Genomic DNA, 22414 nt, shown 5'->3' with positions numbered 1-22414 from the left:
ATAAAAGCCTTACATTGCACAGACTAACAAGCCATAAAATTAAATAAGGTCTGAGATTGGCAATGATTGGTTTCTAATTAAGCAATTGGGTTGAATGAAAACCTGTAGCCACTGCGGCTCACCAGGACCGACATTGCCTACCCCTGTTTTACATCTTATTGCTAATAAGGAGCAATTAAAACACTGAATGCAGCAGTTTAAGATTGAAATAAGCAATTAAGGTTGGAGAACCTTAACAAGCGAGACCACTAAAATGAAGCATTAAAATGTCACTTAAGCAATATGTGCTTCATCAGCAATAATTGAGTTCTCGTTAAGGAACTGGGTTGGAACAAAAACCTGCACATACTGTGGCACTCCAGGACCGACGTTGCCTACCCCTGATCTAGAACATTCACCCTGGCTTATTTAACCCTTCATGCTACTTCTACTATAGATAAATAGATAGATAGATAGATAGATAGATAGATAGATAGATAGATAGATAGATAGATAGATAGATAGATAGATAGATAGATAGATAGATAGATAGATAGATAGATACTTTATTAATCCCAATGGGAAATTCACATTCTTCAGCAGCAGCATACTGATACAAAAAACAAAATTAAACAGTAATAAAAATGCAGGTAAAAACAGACAGTAACTTTGTATAATGTTAAATGTTAGCGTTTACCCCCCCGGGTGGAATTGAAGAGTCGCATAGTTTGGGGGAGGAACGATCTCCTTAGTCTGTCAGTGGAGCAGGACAGTGACAGTAGTCTGTCGCTGAAGCTGCTCCTCTGTCTGGAGATAATCCTGTTTAGTGGATGCAGTGGATTCTCCATAATTGATAGGAGCCTGCTGAGCGCCCTTCACTCTGCCACAGATGTTAAACTGTCCAGCTCCATGCCAACAATAGAGCCTGCCTTCCTCACCAGTTTGTCCAGGCGTGAGGCGTCTTTCCTCTTAATGCTGCCTCCCCAGCACACCACTGCGTAGAAGAGGGCGCTCGCCACAACTGTTTGATAGAACATCTGCAGCATCTTATTGCAGATGTTGAAGGAAGCCAGCCTTCTAAGGAAGTATAACCGGCTTTGTCCTTTCTTGCACAGCATAATATGGACAGCATACCAGAAACATTTCATATGCAGTAACTATGTTACCCTTAGATACCAAAGATCCATTGTAACAACACTGAATATATGCACGATACAAGACCAGAACAGTAAGTTTTACTTTTTGAATTGGTTATGGTTATGGCTAGAAATACTATACATAAAAAGTCACTTTTGCTTGACTTTATTGCACCTTAAAGATAAAGATCAGTGGTACATCCTGCATTCCTCGCAGGAGTGATGGGTGCCTGTATATCACATGTGAGGCTATGAAAGTGGCATTAGTGACATCACACTGCCAGCATAGTTCTGGCCGTATTCCAAGTGTAAAAAAATGAGATTAAAGGATTAAAGAAAAAAATGAATAAGAAATATAAATCGTAAAAGAAGATTAACAAAATGAGATCAGGCCACTGGAATTCATTCTTATTTGAGGCAGAACAATATGTACATGGGGTGTGTGTATAAACTGTAGGCTAATCATATCAGACGGTTAACTCCAAGTCAGATGGAGGGCCAGCTCACTCACATTCCTATTGGTATAGTTACACTGCTAGCCAGCAACACAGTAGGACACTCGAATGGGCTGCCTGTTGGCCCCCAGACAAGTTAATCCTGCTTCATTAATACCACCTAGCAGCAAGCAAGAGAGCTGTTACTAAAGCAGCTCTGTGGAGGCAATGCAATGGGAATAACCTGCATCTCAGAGAGTGAGAGAGAGACCTCCTGAGTTGTGTTGGAGATAGAGGTGAAGGGCGGGCAATGGAAGAAGCAGGTCCAAAAGGAGACAACTGGTTCAAAGAGACAATGTCAGAGGTTTCAGAAACTGACCAGCATGTTGAGAATTTCCCCTTTGCTTCGAAGATCCACCACTGGGTCCTGGAGTTGCCTGTGACGGAATTAGCTAAGCTCTGCATCACAGTCAGTGGTAAGTGCAGCTGCCTCACAGCACCAGAGTCCTAGTTCAGGATCCTCGCCTGGTTGCTGTCTGTGTAGAGTTTGCTCAGATATGTCTTCTGATACTCTGAATGATGTGCATGTTGGGGTAATTTAATATTTTCTGATTTCTCAAGTGCATTTAAAGCTATGCAATATCATTGTTAGGAGATACGCTCAAGGTGATGCAGGTAGATAGATGACATGTCTATGAGGCTCCAGGACTTTGTGTTATATATAAATGTCAGCAAGGACTCTTACCTCCCTTTCTCTTTATCATCTATACAACCAAGCCTAAATACACCTTCAATCGATGTAACCTATAGAAGTTTGCAGATGACTTCTCCATTGAAGGCTGCACTAACAATGGAACAGAGGAGAATTACAGAAACTGGACAACTTGGCCATTTAACAAGACAACTTGGCAAGCCAAGACAATATGGCCATTTGGTGCCCCCTGAAATTTCACATTATCAAGACAAGGTTGGTGGTGGAGCTCTTGCAGTCCAATGATCTCGCACTGATTGCAAAAAGTGAAGCACAACTGAAAAGAGAAAAATAACTAAAAATACGCTGTTCACAAGTAAAGATTTTACTTGGCTTTTCACAAAATGTTTACCTGCTACTGTTGATGCATTGTTTTCAAGATAATGTCCTTCGCCTCGTCATACATCATGATTCCTGCTTTCGAGGAGATGGAGCACAACAATCGTCTTCTTTTGAATGATGTCATTTGTGCATGTGGATAAACAATTCTGGTGATTCATTTTCTGAACCCACTTATTCCATCACAGGGTCATAAGGAACCAGAGTCTACGCCAACAGCATTAGGGAACATGGCAGAAACCAACACTTAGTGCACTGCAAGGTTCACACATTCACACAGGGTCAGTTTAGCTTTAATGTCTTTGAAACATGGGAGAAAAAACTGGAATAGCCTGGGGAAAGCCATACAGATGCAGGGAGAACATGCTGACTTCACACTGACAGGGCCCTCAATCAAACACAGGGCACCGGAGCTGTTAAGCAACACCATGTTCTCCCAATTATGCAACAAGGTACCGTGACTTTTTTTTTTTTGCATTGTCATGGTTTTTGTTTTTGTGTAGGGTTGATTTATTGTTAAATTAGTTCAAGTCAGGATGGCAGGTGGCCACAGCCAATCCTGATAGCACAGGCCAGAAGGCAGGAGACAGCCTTGCACAGGGTGCTAGTCAATCACAGGGCTCACTCATTAACACAGTCACACTCAGGCCAATTTACAGTCATCAGTTAACCTTCAGGTTTTTGGTAATCTTCTTCTTCTTCTTTCAGCTGCTCCCGTTAGGGGTTGCCACAGCGGATCATCTTCTTCCATATCTTTCTGTCCTCTGCATCTTGTTCTGTTACCCCCATTACCTGCATGTCCTCTCTAGCCACATCCATAAACCTTCTCTTTGGTAATAAGGGAGCAAAACATGAGTACTTGGGGTAAGAGGAACCCATGGAGACAGTGGGAGAACATTCAGACTTCCTATGGACAATGTCCAAACGCAAGAAGTGAATCCAGTATGCTGAATCCACAAGGCAGCTGTGTTATCCACTGCACCACTTTTTACAGCATTTATACTCTGTCTTGACTTTTAGCTCAGTTCTTCAAAGACTTGTTTCTGTTCCTATTTCAGTGACCGTCTGGCCCTCCTTCAGGTGCGAGGCATCCTCCAGCAGCTGGGTCTGGACAGCACCTGTGATGACAGTATCATTGTGAAGGAGGTGTGCGGTGTGGTCTCACGAAGAGCGGCCCAGCTTTGTGGAGCAGGAATGGCAGCTATTGTTGACAAGATGCGTGAGAACCGAGGACTGGAGCACTTGGAGATCACTGTCGGGGTGGATGGGACGTTATACAAGCTGCATCCACAGTGAGTACCTTCAACAAAAGTTTTGTGCCTCACATCCACACAAACCATATACATCATGTCTGATAAAGTTTTTTACCTCATCAGTCATAGGTTCATCTATTTAGAGTGGGCTGATAGCAACAGTTTCTTTTAAAAGCTGACTGATAGTGGTCATAATGAATCAATTAAGCTGATGTCGCAATACATGACTTCTAGTTAAAATGGAAGGTAAACATGAGGACTGCAGTTGCTGATCTCATTGCCTAAGCATGTCACATTACGTGACTAGAAATCACTGCAGATGACAAATTACATTACTGTGTGGTGACTTTCTGACACATTTCCACAGTTTGGTGAGCTCACCGTTTTTTTTCTGACAGCCAATTACGTGTGACCTGACCGTGTCACTGATGTATGAATGCTTTCTAGAACAGTGAGTTCAGCTGCAATCTCTGCCCTTTTTTGTCTTTTTTTTTGTTCTATTGTGGCACGTACAACATGAACTTGAATGTTTTTATGAGGTCTAAAACACCTGTGCCCCACCTCCACTTGTTAAGATTATGTAAATTCAGTGGCGTAGCTAGGGGCGGGTGGTCCGCCCCGGACGGCACGTTTTTGGGTGCGGCATTATTGGCCGAAAGGCTCAGTACAATTCGTGTGTAAGCAGCAGAGTTTGGAAAAATATCACCCATGAATGAAAAAAGTAAAATTCTCTGATTTTTATCCACAAATGCTTCAAAAATAATTTTCAGACTGACCTTCTATGACGGCATTAGACACAGCAGTTGAAATTTATGAGACAAAAATAAACATAAACATTACACCGATAATAATTTCTAGGAAAATAAACAACTAATTTATAATTTCGTTTCGTTATCAATCTGAATGTGTTCTTGCTCTGTGTCCCCACCTATCACTTGTACACTACACTGCTTCTGGTTTTCGCAGCGTAATTATATAAAACTAATAATCACAACACGGCTTATCAGTGCGTCTATACTATATTCTTGTCTAGTTAATGCTTATAAATAATTATATGTGAAAAATTATTGCAGTTCAAAAGGTCAAGGTCAAAAGACCTTCTATGATGAACAAAAATTTTGGACGGCGTTTTCCCTTGCCCGGACGCGGGTCACCGGGGCCCCCCTCTGGAGCCAGGCCTGGAGGTTGGGCTCGATGGCGAGCGCCAATGTGGCCGGGCTTGCACCTATGGGGCTCGGCCGGGCACACCCCGAAGAGGCAACGTGGGTCCCCCTTCCCATGGGCTCACCACCTATGGGAGGGGCCAAGGAGGTCGGGTGCAGTGTGAGTTGGGGGGTGGCCGAAGGCGGGGACCTTGGCGGTCCGATCCTCGGCTACAGAAGCTGGCTCTTGGGACGTGGAATGTCACCTCTCTGAAGGGGAAGGAGCCTGAGCTAGTACGCGAGGTTGAGAGGTTCCGGCTAGATATAGTCGGGCTCACCTCGACGCACAGCTTGGACTCTGGAACCAATCTCCTTGAGAGGGGCTGGACTCTGTACCACTCTGGAGTTGCCCCCGGTGAGAGGCACCGAGCGGGTGTGGGTATACTTTTTGCCCCCCGACTTGGAGCCTGTACATTGGGGTTTACCCCGGTAGACGAGAGGGTAGCCTCCCTCCGCCTTCGGGTGGGGGGACGGGTCCTAACTGTTGTTTGTGCGTATGCTAGAGGGCACACCTTCTGGGGAGTCCCTCGTACTGCTGGGAGACTTCAATGCTCACGTGGGCAATGACAGTGAGACCTGGAAGGGCGTGATTGGGAGGAATGGCCTCCCCGATCTGAACCCGAGTGGTGTTTTGTTATTGGACTTCTGTGCTCGTCACGGATTGTCCATAACAAACACCATGTTCAAGCATAGGGGTGTTCATATGTGCACTTGGCACCAGGACACCCTAGGCCTCAGTTCGATGATTGACTTTGTGGTCGTGTCGTCGGACTTGCGGCCACATGTCTTGGACACTCGGGTGAAGAGAGGGGCGGAGCTGTCAACTGATCACCACCTGGTGGTGAGTTGGCTTCGATGGTGGGGGAGGATGCCGGTCAGGCCTGGTAGGCCCAAACGTGTTGTGAGGGTCTGCTGGGAACATCTGGCAGAGCCCCCTGTCAGAAGTAGCTTCAACTCCCACCTCCGGCAGAACTTCGACCACTTCCCGAGGGAGGTGGTGGACATTGAGTCCGAATGGGCCATGTTCCGTGCCTCTATTGTTGAGGCGGCTGACCGGAGTTGTGGCCATAAGGTGGTCGGTGCCTGTTGTGGCGGCAATCCCCGAACCCGTTGGTGGACACCGGCGGTGAGGGATGCCGTCAAACTGAAGAAGGAGTCCTACAGGTCCCTTTTGTCCTGTGGGACCCTGGAGGCAGCTGATAGGTACCGGCAAGCCAAGCGGAATGCAGCTTCGGTGGTTGCTGAGGCAAAAACTCAGGCATGGGAGAAGTTTGGGGAGGCCATGGAGAACGACTTTCGGACGGCTTCGAGGAGATTCTGTTCCACCGTCTGGCATCTCAGGAGGGGGAAGCAGTGCAGTGTCAACACTGTATATGGTGGGGATGGTGCGCTGCTGACCTCGACTCGGGACGTTGTGGGTCGGTGGGGGGAGTACTTCGAAGACCTCCTCAATCCCACTAACATGCCTTCCAATGAGGAAGCAGAGCCTGGGGACTCAGAGGTGGGCTCCCCCATCTCTGGGACTGAGGTCACAGAGGTGGTCAAAAAAGTTCTTGGTGGCAGGGCCCCGGGGGTGGATGAGATACGCCCAGAGTTCCTCAAGGCTCTGGATGTTGTTGGGCTGTCTTGGTTGACACGTCTCTGCAACATCGCATGGACATCAGGGACAGTGCCTCTGGATTGGCAGACCGGGGTGGTGGTCCCCCTCTTTAAGAAGGGGGACTGGAGGGTGTGTTCCAACTACAGAGGGATCACACTCCTCAGCCTCCCTGGAAAAGTCTATTCGGGGGTTCTGGAGAGGAGGGTCCGTCGGATAGTCGAACCTTGGATTCAGGAGGAACAGTGTGGTTTTCGTCCCAGTCGCGGAACAGTGGACCAGCTCTACACCCTTAGTAGAGTCCTGGAGCGTGCATGGGAGGTCGCCCAACCAGTCTACATGTGTTTTGTGGACTTGGAAAAGGCGTTCGACCGTGTCCCTCGGGGAATCCTGTGGGGGGTGCTCCGGGAGTATGAAGTACCGGACCCCCTGATAAGGGCTGTTCGGTCCCTGTGTCAGAGCTTGGTCCGCATTGCCGGCAGTAAGTCAAACCCATTTCCAGTGAGAGTTGGACTCCGCCAAGGCTGCCCTTTGTCACCGATTCTGTTCATAACTTTTATGGACAGAATTTCTAGGCGCAGCCAGGGCGTTGAGGGGGTCCGGTTTGGTGGGCTCAGGATTGGGTCACTGCTTTTTGTAGATGATGTTGTCCTGTTTGCTTCATCAGGCCATGATCTTCAGCTCTCTTTGGATCGGTTCGCAGCCGAGTGTGAAGCGGCTGGGATGGGAATCAGCACCTCCAAATCTGAGACCATGGTCCTCAGCCGGAAAAAGGTGGAGTGCCCTCTCAGGGTTGGTAGCGAGATCCTGCCCCAAGTGGAGGAGTTCAAGTATCTCGGGGTCTTGTTCACGAGTGAGGGAAGAATGGAGCGTGAGATCGACAGGCGGGTGTGGCGTCCGCAGTGATGCGAGCTCTGCATCGGTCTGTCGTGGTGAAAAAGGAGCTGAGCCGTAAGGCAAAGCTCTCAATTTACCAGTCGATCTATGTTCCTACCCTCACCTATGGTCATGAGCTATGGGTAGTGACCAAAAGAACGAGATCGCGAATACAATAAACTGAAATGAGTTTCCTCCGCAGGGTGTCTGGGCTTTCCCTTAAAGATAGGGTGAGAAGCTCAGTCATCTGGGAGGGGCTCAGAGTAGAGCCGCTGCTCCTCCGCATCGAGAGGAGTCAGATGAGGTGGCTCGGGCATCTGATCAGGATGCCTCCCTGGTGAGGTGTTCTGGGCACGTCTAACTGGGAGGAGGCCCCGGGGAAGACCTAGGACACGCTGAAGGGACTATGTCTCCCGGCTGGCCTGGGAACGCCTTGGGATTGTCCCGGAAGAGCTAGAAGAAGTGGCCGGGGAGAAGGAAGTCTGGGCATCTCTGCTCAAGCTGCTACCCCCGTGACCCAACCTGAGATAGTCGGAAGAGGATGGATGGATGGATGGATGGAAATTATTGCAGTCTCTCTATATATGAATAAATCTATGGAAAATTGATCTTAATTTTTCTCTCTACATCATTTTAATTTTCTATTTAAATAGGTTAACAAATATGTTGGAGGGCAGCAAATTGAAGCACCACACCGCCCGAGCGGCACAAACTCGAGCTACGCCACTGTGTATATTACATCTGCGATTGAAAATTGCTGGAAAAATCATGTAATATGACAGGGCCTTTAGTGTAATGGGAGGACTCCAATCAAATCCTCTTCCAACACTTTTCACTCAACTAGGAAATTACACTAACAGAACAGAGGAGTGCATCTCTCAAGAAACGGTCAGTCTGGTGTAGTCTTATGAAGCGGTGGATTGTCTCCTCAAGAATATTAATAAACAAGCCATTCACCAGTGCATTGTCTTCACAAGAACATTAATAAATAAACTCTTCACTCTGAGCTGTCTGTGGACTCTTTGGCGCAATGTCGCAGTCACTGAACAGAAACAATGGCATTCTTTAATCCCATTGACATTCCTGAATAATACATTCTAGACTTCTATTTTTGTTAACCTAATTTACAAAATTTATAAAGTATAATGTAATGGCCGACTCACTCTCCCTAACTGGCAGCTACACCAACAAGACCCATGGCCTGGCAAGCTGAGGACGTTAGAACCGATAAGCCGTACTTCTTCAAAATAAACTTCCCCAATCGATGATCAAAGATAAGCCAAAAGACAAACAATATGTAAAATAATAAAGTGAGTATATATTAATAAAAAAAAGAAATGAAACAAACTCCAAACAATATACATTTCACACCCCAACCTGTCCCGACATAACACTCAACCCCAAAAGTGACCGGCAGAATGTAATAATAAAAAGGTATAGCAAAAAGTTAATATACCACACAAACCCTCCCTTGACCCCGCACTGAACATGAAATCAGTGAGACACACAGAAAACACATAACAGTCCAGAAGATTAAATGGAAAATGAATGTTTGTGAACCTGCTTCAGCTGGAAAAAGTGTCCTACGGCAATTATATATGGATGAAAATGATGGCTTGCTCCTCTCACCAAACAACAAGAGACAGTCTCACCGTGCTTATCCTCTGTATATCAGTGTAGTCCAGAACCCTGGAGTTTTGCATCGTGAAGGCAAAGTTTTCAGGTGTTGAAAGTGGCAAGTACAAAAAAGTGTACTGTAAATGATCTGGATCGCTGCTTTCTCCTGGCGTTGTAATGAATTGGCGGTGTAGTAAAACGGGATCTTTTTTTGTCCTCCTGTTTAAATAGTGAATGACCCGGATGCAGGTGATGGGATTGACAAGACAAATTATCATGAGGGACCACGGTTCCACAGTGTTATCCTTCCCCCTTTGTTTCCAGGGGAGCCATATTTACGTAGACACACAAAGAGCTTGTAAACAGGACAACGCTACGAAAGACGCAACTCAGCACAATACATTTAAGACAACGTTAATCATGTAGGACTGCTAGAAGAGTAAAGTAATTGAAGGAGCAGGTAGTCAGGAGAAAACAGGAATCACTCATTTGATTGTCAACTAAATGAAACAAAGACTGGTCAAGTAAGATATTTATGAGTTTTTGGTGGTTTAAGATATGGGATATGCATTATGCAGCACTGATGTGTCAAAAAATTTGAAAATATTTAAAATGATTTTCATGGTATCCATCTAGCATGCTTACACATATAGTATGAATGTTTTTTTTATAATAGTGGCCTGCATACTTGGGGTATTTCCAGGGTATTATAATTTCTCATGTTAGGTGAGGAAACAGAGCAGGAAACCAAGAGGTCCAAACATATCTTAATTTGAATTTAATTGAGGCCCAAAATGGTGAACTTAAAAGTACTTCAAAATGTTCCAAAATGCACAAAAATGCCCACAAAGGCAGAGGAAATCATGAAACTTCTGGCTAGAGAAAGAAGTCCAACAAGGAACATTTGGAAATGCCGAATTAATTCAGGAAATAATCAAATATAAAAGGCAAAAATAAGCAAAGAGGATTTAGCTGAAAAAGGCTATCCAAGACAAACAAGTCCAATCGATGAACCAAACGACAGCAATCCCAAAAAGAGAAGGAAAAGTTAAAAAAAAACACAATAAATGCAACAAATATACAAATACAAATGTGCTCTCATCCACAGTCAAAGGACTTGTAACTGGAACTGTGGCTGGAGAGATAAAGACTGAGGGCGGAGCTTTATCAGTGACATCATGCTGGCCCCACCCACACAACACAAACGATGAAAGACAACAGAACACAATACCTAAATAATAAAAAGATAACAATGCTAACAACATTTACATAATAACAGACAGATCAAACATAATAATACAGAATCAACAAAAATATTAAAATAAAAAACAAGAAATAAACATAAGCTGGCTGAATCATAATAATGTAGTTGTCACATTTACATGAACAGCTGTCATATGAGCATCTATTCCGTAATCCTATGGCATTTTCAAATAAAGGCATACAGTATAGCACAATTATGAACTTATTACCTTATCTGTTATCTACACTGTAAGCACTGGCAGGTTAGGTGATTCAGGATTATAATTTTATATATATATACAGTAGTGTCTTTGGAGCGTCATTGCAAAGTAATTTACAGGTGCACTTTGACTTTCGATATCTGTAAAATTTGAATACTTGTCCAAATGGTCTATAAATATACACTACATTTACGTTTTTTTGCTTAGCAGACACGTTTATCCAAAATGGCTTACATAAAAGGTGAACATAATCGTGTAACATTAGTCTGGAGGTCTGTTTGGGAACAAGTGTTACAAGGCGAGGGTACAAAATTGATTTCCACAACTGAAAAACTCAAAACCAAATATAAGCTCTTTGCAATTCCCTGATTTACAAAACCTAATGGCTATCAAGTCAGACTGAAGCTCACCAAACAGGAGAGCCTTCAAACGCTTACACGTTGAGGGAGCGAGAGTTTCGAATAATAATAATTCTTTGCATTTATATAGCGCTTTTCTCACTACTCAAAGTGCTCAGCAATTGCAGGTTAAGGGCCTTGCTCAAGGGCCCAACAGAGCAGAGTCTCTATTGGCATTTACGAGATTCGAACCGGCAACCTTCCGATTGCCAGTGCAGATCCCTAGCCTCAGAGCCACCACTCCGCCCATAGGTGGGCAGCACATTCTACCAACCAGGAGCTACACATTAAAAGAGTCTGGATTGAGGTCTGATACCACGCAGAGATGGCACCACCTGACACCGTTCAACAGCAGACCTGGGTGGTCGAGAAGGAGCAGAGGACCTCACAAGTGTCTCCATATACAGTGGTGTGAAAAACTATTTGCCCCCTTCCTGATTTCTTATTCTTTTGCATGTTTGTCACACAAAATGTTTCTGATCATCAAACACATTTAACCATTAGTCAAATATAACACAAGTAAACACAAAATGCAGTTTTTAAATGATGGTTTTTATTATTTAGGGAGAAAAAAAATCCAAACCTACATGGCCCTGTGTGAAAAAGTAATTGCCCCCTTGTTAAAAAATAACCTAACTGTGGTGTATCACACCTGAGTTCAATTTCTGTAGCCACCCCCAGGCCTGATTACTGCCACACCTGTTTCAATCAAGAAATCACTTAAATAGGAGCTGCCTGACACAGAGAAGTAGACCAAAAGCACCTCAAAAGCTAGACATCATGCCAAGATCCAAAGAAATTCAGGAACAAATGAGAACAGAAGTAATTGAGATCTATCAGTCTGGTAAAGGTTATAAAGCCATTTCTAAAGCTTTGGGACTCCAGCAAACCACAGTGAGAGCCATTATCCACAAATGGCAAAAACATGGAACAGTGGTGAACCTTCCCAGGAGTGGCCGGCTGACCAAAATTACCCCAAGAGCGCAGAGACGACTCATCCGAGAGGTCACAAAAGACCCCAGGACAACGTCTAAAGAACTGCAGGCCTCACTTGCCTCAATTAAGGTCAGTGTTCACGACTCCACCATAAGAAAGAGACTGGGCAAAAACGGCCTGCATGGCAGATTTCCAAGACGCAAACCACTGTTAAGCAAAAAGAACATTAGGGCTCGTCTTAATTTTGCTAAGAAACATCTCAATGATTGCCAAGACTTTTGGGAAAATACCTTGTGGACTGATGAGTCAAAAGTTGAACTTTTTGGAAGGCAAATGTCCCGTTACATCTGGCGTAAAAGGAACACAGCATTTCAGAAAAAGAACATCATACCAACAGTAAAATATGGTGGTGGTAGTGTGATGGTCTGGGGTTGTTTTGCTGCTTCAGGACCTGGAAGGCTTGCTGTGATAGATGGAACCATGAATTCTACTGTCTACCAAAAAATCCTGAAGGAGAATGTCCGGCCATCTGTTCGTCAACTCAAGCTGAAGCGATCTTGGGTGCTGCAACAGGACAATGACCCAAAACACACCAGCAAATCCACCTCTGAATGGCTGAAGAAAAACAAAATGAAGACTTTGGAGTGGCCTAGTCAAAGTCCTGACCTGAATCCAATTGAGATGCTATGGCATGACCTTAAAAAGGCGGTTCATGCTAGAAAACCCTCAAATAAAGCTGAATTACAACAATTTTGCAAAGATGAGTGGGCCAAAATTCCTCCAGAGCGCTGTAAAAGACTCATTGCAAGTTATCGCAAACGCTTGATTGCAGTTATTGCTGCTAAGGGTGGCCCAACCAGTTATTAGGTTCAGGGGGCAATTACTTTTTCACACAGGGCCATGTAGGTTTGGATTTTTTTTTCTCCCTAAATAATAAAAACCACCATTTATAAACTGCATTTTGTGTTTACTTGTGTTATATTTGACTAATGGTTAAATGTGTTTGATGATCAGAAACATTTTGTGTGACAAACATGCAAAAGAATAAGAAATCAGGAAGGGGGCAAATAGTTTTTCACACCACTGTATGTATGGGTGCAGGTATATGATAGAAAATCATCATAACATAACATCCTTGAGCCTGCTTAAATTAAGAAAGCAAAACTGCATCTTTCAGACTGCACATGTGAAAACATTCCCTGGGTTACAACCTTAAAAATCTTTAAGGCTGGAATTCTGGACTGGTTGTTAATACAAAAAACAGTAAAAAAAAAAAAAAAATACAGCATGAAAATGAATTTATGTACAATGTCTTCATTACATAAATAATGTAAACAATGAACACATTTCAAATTGCTTCCAATAATCCCACATTTCAATGAGCACATCGGATGAGTATATTTAAAGTGCTTCCTTTTTTCTTCACAGCTATGAAAACAAACAAATGAAAGTGCAGTGACGTAAATAATGAAGAAAAAACAAATACACCGTATCTCACAGACAGATCAAGAATAATCCAATCAAGTGATGAAAATAAATGCAAAATAAAGTAACGTTCATTAGTCAATCGTGAAAGTGGTTCAGGTATTGTGAATGACTTCCCACGCTCTCGAGTGGATTAGAACATACACCTAAATTTCCCATTGGGATTAATAAAGTATCTATCTATCTATCTATCTAAATTGTCCAAAATAACATCAAGTTGAGATCTGAAGGTGTCTAAAGTCCTGCTCTCCTCCACACTACTTGGTAATCTACTCCATGTGTCTGTGGTTCTTTGTGTGAAGGAAAACTTTCTAACATTTTTGTGTAACCTGCCCTTAAAGTAAGTTTCCAACTGTATCCCCGTGTTCTTGTTGATGAATTTATTTTAAAGAAACAACTGGGATTTACTCCACTTATTCTTGTCATAATTTTAAATACTGAAATCACATCTCCACTTAGTTTCCATCCATCCATCCATTTCAGGGTCACGGGAGTCTGCTGGAGCCAATCCCTGCCAACACAGGGCACAAGGCAGGAAACAAACCCCGGGAAGGGTGCCAGCTCACCGCAGGGCGCACACACCCACACACCCAAGCACACACTAGGGACAATTTAGGATCGCCAATGCACCTAACCTGCATGTCTTTGGACGGTGGGAGGAAACCCACGTAGACATGGGGAGAACATACAAACTCCATGCAGGGAGGACCCGAGAAGCAAACCCAGGTCTCCTAACTGCGAGGCAGCAGTGCTACCACTGCGCCACCGTGCCACCCACTTAGTTTCTGTTTGCTTAAAATAGAAAGTTTCAATTCCTTTAATCTGTCCGCATAACTCCTACCTCTCAGTCCCTGGATCAGCCTAGTTGTCCTTCTCTGGAATTTCTCTATTTTGTAATGTGGAGTCCAAAACTGCACACAGTACCCCAGGTGAGGCCCCTCTAGAGCATTATATAACTTGAGCATAACCTCCTTAAACTTTAATTAACCATTTATAAATCTGTAGATGCAAGTGCATATTGTTTTTGAAAATTAGAAAAATTTAGACGAGAACAGGCCATTCAGCAAAACAACGCTTGCCAGTCCTGTCCACTTAATTCTCATAAAATAGCATCAGCTTGAGTTTTGAAAGTCCCTAAAGTCCAACTGTCTACCACACTAGTTACTGGCTACAGTTCTCTGTGTGAAGGAAAACTTTCTAATGTTTGTGCACTAATTACCCTTAACAAGTTTCTAACTGTGTCCCCGTGTTCTTGATGAACTCATTTTAAAGTCACCGTCTCGATCCACTGGACTAATTCCCTTCATAATTTTAAACACCTCAGTCAGGTCTCCTCTTAATCTCCTTTTGCTTAAACTGTAAAGGCTCAGCTCTTTTAATCTTTCCTCATAACTCATCCCCTGTAGCCCTGGACTCAGCCCAGTCGCTCTTCTCTGGATCTTTTCTAGTGCTGCTGTGTCCTTTTTGTAGCCTGAAGACCAAAACTGCACCCAGGACTCCAGATGAGGCCTCACCAGTGTGTTATAAAGCTTGAGCAGAACGTCCTGTGACTTGTGCTCCACACATCAAGGCGCTATATAACCTGAAACTCTGTAAGCCTTCTTTTTCACTTCTGTACAGTCAGTCAGTCAGTCATTGTCCAACCCACTACATTCTAACACAGGGTCACGGGGGTCCACTGGAGCCAATCCCAGCCAGCAGAGGGTGCAAGGCAGGAACAAATCATGGGCAGGGCGCCAGCCCACCACAGGGCACACATCCACATACCAAGCACACACTAGGGACAATTTAGGATCGCCAATGCCTGCATGTCTTTGGACTGTGGGAGGAAACCCACGCAGACACGGGGAGAACATTTAAACTCCACACAGGGAGGACCCGGGAAGCGAATCCAGGTCTCCTTACTGCAAGGCAGCAGCGCTACCACTGCGCCACTGTGCTGCCCACTTCTGTACACTGCCTGGATATTAACAAGTCCACTATGACTCCCAGGTCCTTCTCATTGGGGCGGAGTGGTGGCTCTAAGGCTAAGGATCTGTGCTGGTATGCAGAAGGTTGCCGGTTCGAATCCCCGTCTCTGCCAAAAGAGATCCTACTTTGCTGGGCCCTTGAGCAAGACCCTTAACCTGTAATTGTTCCAGGGGCGCTGTACAATGGCTGACCCTGCGCTCTGACCCCAAGGGGTATGCGAAAACTAACAAATTCCTAATACAAGAAATTGTATAAGGCGAAATAAGGTGGACTTTCAAGTTTCAAACCTCCCACTATGTATTCAAATCTAACATTTTTTTACTGTATATTTTATCTGACATTTTACTGGCTTCTAATTATGAAACTGGTTAAAATGAAAATCAGTAGCCACAGCAGACATACTGTATACCTACTGTACAGTTTATCTATAACCTCCCTTGACATGTACTGTCCACACTGGGGCACTTCTTAACACCGACTGGCAGCTGATAGTGATGAGCCCACTATGACTCCTAAGTCCTTCTCATAAGGGGTACTTTCATGTTCCACACCTCCCATTGTGCATTCAGCCCTAACATTTTTACTTCCTATTTGTAATACTTTACATGTAACATTAATTTTCATCTGCCACGAAATCTGCCCAGCCTGTGTGCTGTCCATTTCCCTATGTAAAATTGTGAATTTCCCATTGGGATTAATAAAGTATCTATCTATCTATCTATCTATCTATCTATCTATCTATCTATCTATCTATCTATCTATCTATCTATCTATCTATCTATCTATCTATCTATCTATCTATCTATCTATCTATCTATCTATCTATCTATCTATCTATCTATCTATCTATCTATCTATCTCTAAAAAGCAGGCTGATTCTACATTATGTCCAGTTCTGTCTAGTTTGGTATTACCTGCAAATGTAACCACCTTATTGTAACCACCAGGTCACTTATGTATATTAAAAAGAGCAACAGCCCTGACACTAATGATAGATAGATAGATAGATAGATAGATAGATAGATAGATAGATAGATAGATAGATAGATAGATAATTATGAATTCTTCTCATCAATTGCTATCATAATGACCTATTTTATGATCAGAAAGATCAGCATAAGCAAGGGATAAATAATTACTTAAATGTTATAGAATGGTTACGATAACTTGGTTCCTATGGAGCAAAACCACTGATGCTCAGGTTTCAATTTTTTGGTTGCACACACAGTCTGGAGTAAGTGCAGCAGCACCTGTGACTGTTCCCCTTGGCCGTGTTCATGTAAACTTGAGAGCAGGAATAGCTGCCCTGTTCTTCTGATCCATGTCACGTCAGCACAAAGCACTTTTAAAAGCTGTGCTATACCGAAGTTTCTTAAAATGCAGTGCAGAAGCTAACATCAGGCAATCATTTGTGACATCAAGTTCCAAGGTGCTGTCTTGCGCTACCTCTTTCTCCAAATTGGTCAACCATTTATTTATTACACCTCGTTCCGCCACACTATTGCATGATCTTAACCAACTTTGATTTGTGCTCATGGCAATTCGCAGAAAACAGCTTGCTGATGATGGGTAATGGACTACATACAGTATACTCAGTTACTACTGATAATTGTCAGAATACCATTACAGGATTGAACAAAACGTATTTTGTGTTTGTAGGTCATTTAATAAAATGGCATAATAAACTGAGTATTTTTAAGTCTAAAACAACCATACACCAGAAATCCATCACGTTGCTGGAACAACTTTGGCCATGCATTCCTAATTACAGTTGTGCTTGAAAGTTTGTGAACCCTTTAGAATTTTCTATATTTCTGCATAAATATGACCTAAAACATCATCAGATTTTCACTCAAGTCCTAAAAGTAAATAAAGAGAAACCAGATAAATAAATGAGACAAAAATATTATACTTGGTCATTTATTTATTAAGGAAAATGATCAAATATTACATATTTGTGAGTGGCAAAAGTATGTAAACCTTTGCTTTCAGTATCTGGTGTGACCCAACTTTGCAGCAATAACTGCAACTAAACGTTTCCGGTAACTGTTGGTCAGTCCTGCACACTGGCTTGGAGGAATTTGAGCCCATTCCTCTGTACAGAACAGCTTCAACTCTGGGATGTTGGTGGGTTTCCTCACATTAACTCCTCGCTTCAGGTCCTTCCACAACATTTCAATTGGATTAAGGTCAGGACTTTGACTTGGCCATTCCAAAACATTAACTTTATTCTTCTTTAACCATTCTTTGGTAGAATGACTTGTGTGCTTAGGGTCGTCGTCTTGCTGCATGACCCACCTTCTCTTGAGATTCAGTTCATGGACAGATGTCCTGACATTTTCCTTTAGAATTATCTGATATAATTCAGAATTCATTGTTCCATCGATGAAGGCAAGCCATCCTGGCCCAGATGCAGCAAAACAGGCCCAAACCATGATACTACCACCACCATGTTTCACAGATGGGATAAGGTTCTTATGCTGGAATGTAGTGTTTTTCTTTCTCCAAACATAACGCCATCCATCCATTCATCCATTGTCTCCCGCTTATCCGAGGTCGGGTCGCGGGGGCAGCAGCTTGAGCAGAGATGCCCAGACTTCCCTCTCCCCGGCCACTTCTTCTAGCTCTTCCGGGAGAATCCCAAGGCGTTCCCAGGCCAGCCGGGAGACATAGTCCCTCCAGCGTGTCCTGGGTCTTCCCCGGGGCCTCCTCCCGGTTGGACGTGCCCGGAACACCTCACCAGGGAGGTGTCCAGGAGGCATCCTGATCAGATGCCCAAGCCACCTCATCTGACTCCTCTCGATGCGGAGGAGCAGCGGCTCTACTCTGAGCCCCTCCCGGATGACTGAGCTTCTCACCCTATCTTTAAGGGAGAGCCCAGACACCTTGCGGAGGAAACTCATTTCAGCCGCTTGTATTCGCGATCTCGCTCTTTCGGTCACTACCCATAGCTCATGACCATAGGTGAGGGTAGGAACATAGATCGACTGGTAAATTGAGAGCTTTGCCTTACGGCTCAGCTCCTTTTTCATCACGACAGACCAATGCAGAGCCCGCATCACTGCGGATGCCGCACCGATCCGCCTGTCGATCTCACGCTCCATTCTTCCCTCACTCGTGAACAAGACCCCAAGATACTTGAACTCCTCCACTTGGGGCAGGATCTCGTTCCCAACCCTGAGAGGGCACTCCACCCTTTTCCGGCTGAGGACCATGGTCTCGGATTTGGAGGTGCTGATTCCCATCCCAGCCGCTTCACACTCAGCTGCAAACCGATCCAGAGAGAGCTGAAGATCACGGCCTGATGAAGCAAACAGGACAACATCATCTGCAAAAAGCAGTGACCCAATCCTGAGTCCACCAAGCCGGACCCCCTCAACACCCTGGCTGCGCCTAGAAATTCTGTCCATAAAAGTTATGAACAGAATCGGTGACAAAAGGCAGCCCTGGCGGAGTCCAACTGTCACTGGAAACGGGTTCGACTTACTGACGGCAATGCGGACCAGGCTCTGGCACTGGTCGTACAGGGACCGAACAGCTCTTATCAGGGGGTCCAGTACCCCATACTCTCGGAGTACCCCCCACAGGATTCCCCGAGGGACACGGTCGAACGCCTTTTCCAAGTCCACAAAACACATGTAGACTGGTTGGGTGAACTCCCATGCACCCTCCAGGACCCTGCTAAGGGTGTAGAGCTGGTCCACTGTTCCACGACCAGGACGAAAACCACACCGTTCCTCCTGAATCCGAGGTTCGACTATCCGACGGACCCTCCTCTCCAGAACCCCTGAATAGACTTTTCCAGGAAGGCTGAGGAGTGTGATCCCTCTGTAGTTGGAACAAACATAATGCTTTTCATTTAAATCAAAAAGTTCTATTTTGGTTTCATCCATCCACAAAACATTCTTCCAGTAGCCTTCTGGTTTGTTCACGTGATCTTTAGCAAACTGCAGACGAGCAGCAATGTTTTTTTTTGGAGAGCAGTGACTTTCTCCTTGCAACCCTGCCATGCACACCATTGTTGTTCAGTGTTCTCCTGATGGTGGACTCCTGAACATGAACATTAGCCAATGTGAGAGAGGCCTTCAGTTGCTTAGAAGTTACCCTGGGTCCTTTGTGACCTCGCCAACTATTACACTCCTTGCTCTTGGAGTGATCTTTGTTGGTCGACTACTCCTGGGGAGGGTAACAATGGTCTTGAATTTCCTCCATTTGTACACAATCTGTCTGACTGTGGATTGGTGGAGTCCAAATTCTTTAGAGATGGTTTTGTAACCTTTTCCAGCCTGATGAGCATCAACAACTCTTTTTCTGAGGTCCTCAGAAATCTCCTTTGTTCGTGCCATGATACACTTCCACAAACATGTGTTGTGAAGAGCAGACTCTGATAGATCCCTTTTCTTTAAATAACACAGGATGCCCACTCACACCTGATTGTCATCCCATTGATTGAAAACACCGGACTCGAATTTCACCTTCAAACTAACTGCTAATCCTAGAGGTTCACATACTTTTGCCACTCACAAATATGTAATATTCAATCATTTTCCTTAATAAATAAATGACCAAGTATAACATTTTTGTCTCATTTGTTTAACTGGTTTCTCTTTATCTACTTGTAGGACTTGAGTTAAAATCTGATGATTTTTTAGGTCATATTTATGCAGAAATATTGAACATTCTAAAGGGTTCACAAACTTTCAAGCACAACTGTATATTTCAGACTTCATAGTGCCTCTCTAATGGTGAACACCGACCCAGGTGTAGTGTCACAGGTTAAGTGTTGACCCCTAAGTATTTTTCAGTGATGCTCCTTGACCCATTAGCCTCTATTGTAAAGCACCAGTGCAGGCTTTACTATATTTGTTTAAAATGTATAGAAAGCATTTAATTTTAGAACACAATTTCAAGCAGCAAATGCATATATACCATGCTAGTACTGAACTTACTGCGGTGGGTTGGCACCCTGCCCAGGATTGGTTCCTGCCTTGTGCCCTGTGTTGGCTGGGATTGGCTCCAGCAGACCCCCGTGACCCTGTGTTCGGATTCAGCGGGTTGGAAAATGGATGGATGGATGGATAGTACTGAACTTATCCTTTATGAGGCACACACGTGACGTTTCAGTAGCTTAATGACTGTAAGGATGTGCAACAAATGAACGTCAGGGAGGTAATCCTGATACCTGGGCAGCTTTTATTTAAAGGTTAGAGGAGGTACTGGCCAGCCAAGTGGCCTTCCTGAACTGAGAGTTCTTCTCTTTTGAGTAGAGACTGTGAATTTAAGGCATGATATCAGTGGAGCCCTGACCGACGCCATGCACACATCTTTTTAACAGGACAGAATTTTGAAGAGCTCCTGTGTCTGGCAAGTTGATTTTCTAAACCTCAGGGCGATCAGACTGATCTCTTCTTCTCACCTGCCAGGAAACAAACCTTACCTTCTCCTCTACGCTCTGACTCCATATATTTCTTTTCTTCTTTCAGCTTCTCAAGGATTTTAAAGGAGACGGTCCGAGAACTCGCACCCCACTGTGACGTCACATTTGTGCTGTCTGAAGATGGAAGCGGCAAAGGAGCAGCCCTCATTACCGCCGTCGCCAAAAGGATTAACAGCGCTGCGTAATCTGGCCAGGATAAGTGAAGGAGGAGGTCTCACTGCTGGGGAGGCTCATGACATTCCTTCGGTGATAAATAAAATGGACCTTCAGGAAGTTCAAATTCATGGGAGAAGAAGACAGAGGAATGTGAGCAATTTCAGAAGACTGCAGCTAAGTCTTGTAAAGTTCACTATTAAAAATGGGTTCTGTTTTTTTCTTTTTATAGTGCCTTTAATAATCCATTTTTTAAATAAAAATGACAAAACTGGTCTTGGTGAAGGATATGAATTGCTTCCTGGCGGTGGAAAGCAAAGCAGAACGCTGGACTGCTGCTGCAAGTAAAGAAAATCATAAAGGGGGCTACAGGCCAAGTAGGTCACGTTTCATGAATCTGTCTCTGAGACCCTGCCCTCCATCACGTCACAGTCCCAGGTTGACCGGTGACTTTAAGCAGCTCCTGGTATTAAATGTTTGTTTGCGAGTGCGTCTATGGTGGGTTCAGCTCTGACCCCAACCAAGTCAAGCGAAATGGCAAAGGATCTCATTATGAGACTGCTGGACATCTTTCCTTATCACATTTTTATATAGTGCCCTTCACAGCAGAATTGGCATTTCAAAATGAAAAAACAAGATAACAGTACAACAGTCTTGGTGGTAATAGGAAATCCAACAAAACACCTAATTTCCAGTCGTTAGTTTCTGTGTAGTGCGACTCCAGAATGGCTAATAACCACTAGATTGGGAAGGAGAATCTCTCTATATAATCTTCATTTGGATCTTGATCTTTGTTTGTCCGCGAATGAATTAGAAGAAGAAGCACTAGATGGCAGTAGAGAGACAGCTAAAACATAGGCATTGCATTAAGAATCTCCTCCAGGCTTATAGTACTGAAGACTGTAGTACTCCAGTCACACCTCAAAACACAGACATTCAAACTAAACAAATTGTTGTGCTTTAAATTAACTAATCTTTATATATAATCTTCATTTGGATCTTGATCTTTGTTTGTCCGTGAATTCCACGCATGCGTAGACCACCTTCCAGTTTAGTACGTTGTTGTTACTCACGGATGTCAACAATGTGCCGGAATAACGAAAGGGGTGGTGGACAGTGTTACGCTGGTTAGCTCCTGAGGCCTGGTTGGAGAATGAGATTGCCGAAGATAAAAGGTACGTGCCTACGTAACATATGAATGAAAGAAAGACAGTGGGTAAAATGAATGACAACGTAACAGCACGTTCCGGAAATTATTATTGTTACGTTGTAGCCGGCGAGTGCTGCGCGTCTCACAGTTGTACCCTGGCTTGCTCACATGTCAGTGAAGTGATCCCTATTTATGCTTTAAAGAGCCTGGATACCTGTGTGTCCCCCTTTTATAACC

The 22414-nt window shown here is 44.1% G+C and overlaps 1 protein-coding gene across 1 annotated transcript in view; it reads left to right on the top strand.

Annotated features, from left to right (window-relative positions):
* Nucleotides 1–21302, top strand: part of LOC114647293 (hexokinase HKDC1-like) — an 86204-nt gene extending 64902 nt beyond the window's left edge. Inside the window, exons 17-18 of the mRNA XM_028795966.2 lie at nucleotides 3698–3931; nucleotides 20921–21302. Of these exons, the coding sequence (XP_028651799.1) occupies nucleotides 3698–3931; nucleotides 20921–21059 (373 nt within the window). The 3' untranslated portion in view covers nucleotides 21060–21302. The remainder of the gene's footprint in view (nucleotides 1–3697; nucleotides 3932–20920) is intronic.
* The last annotated feature ends 1112 nt before the right edge of the window (nucleotides 21303–22414 follow it).

Source organism: Erpetoichthys calabaricus, chromosome 2 (genome assembly GCF_900747795.2).
Source record: "Erpetoichthys calabaricus chromosome 2, fErpCal1.3, whole genome shotgun sequence".
NCBI classification, from domain to species: Eukaryota; Metazoa; Chordata; class Cladistia; order Polypteriformes; family Polypteridae; genus Erpetoichthys; species Erpetoichthys calabaricus.
This window is presented reverse-complemented; position numbering and strand designations above follow the sequence as displayed.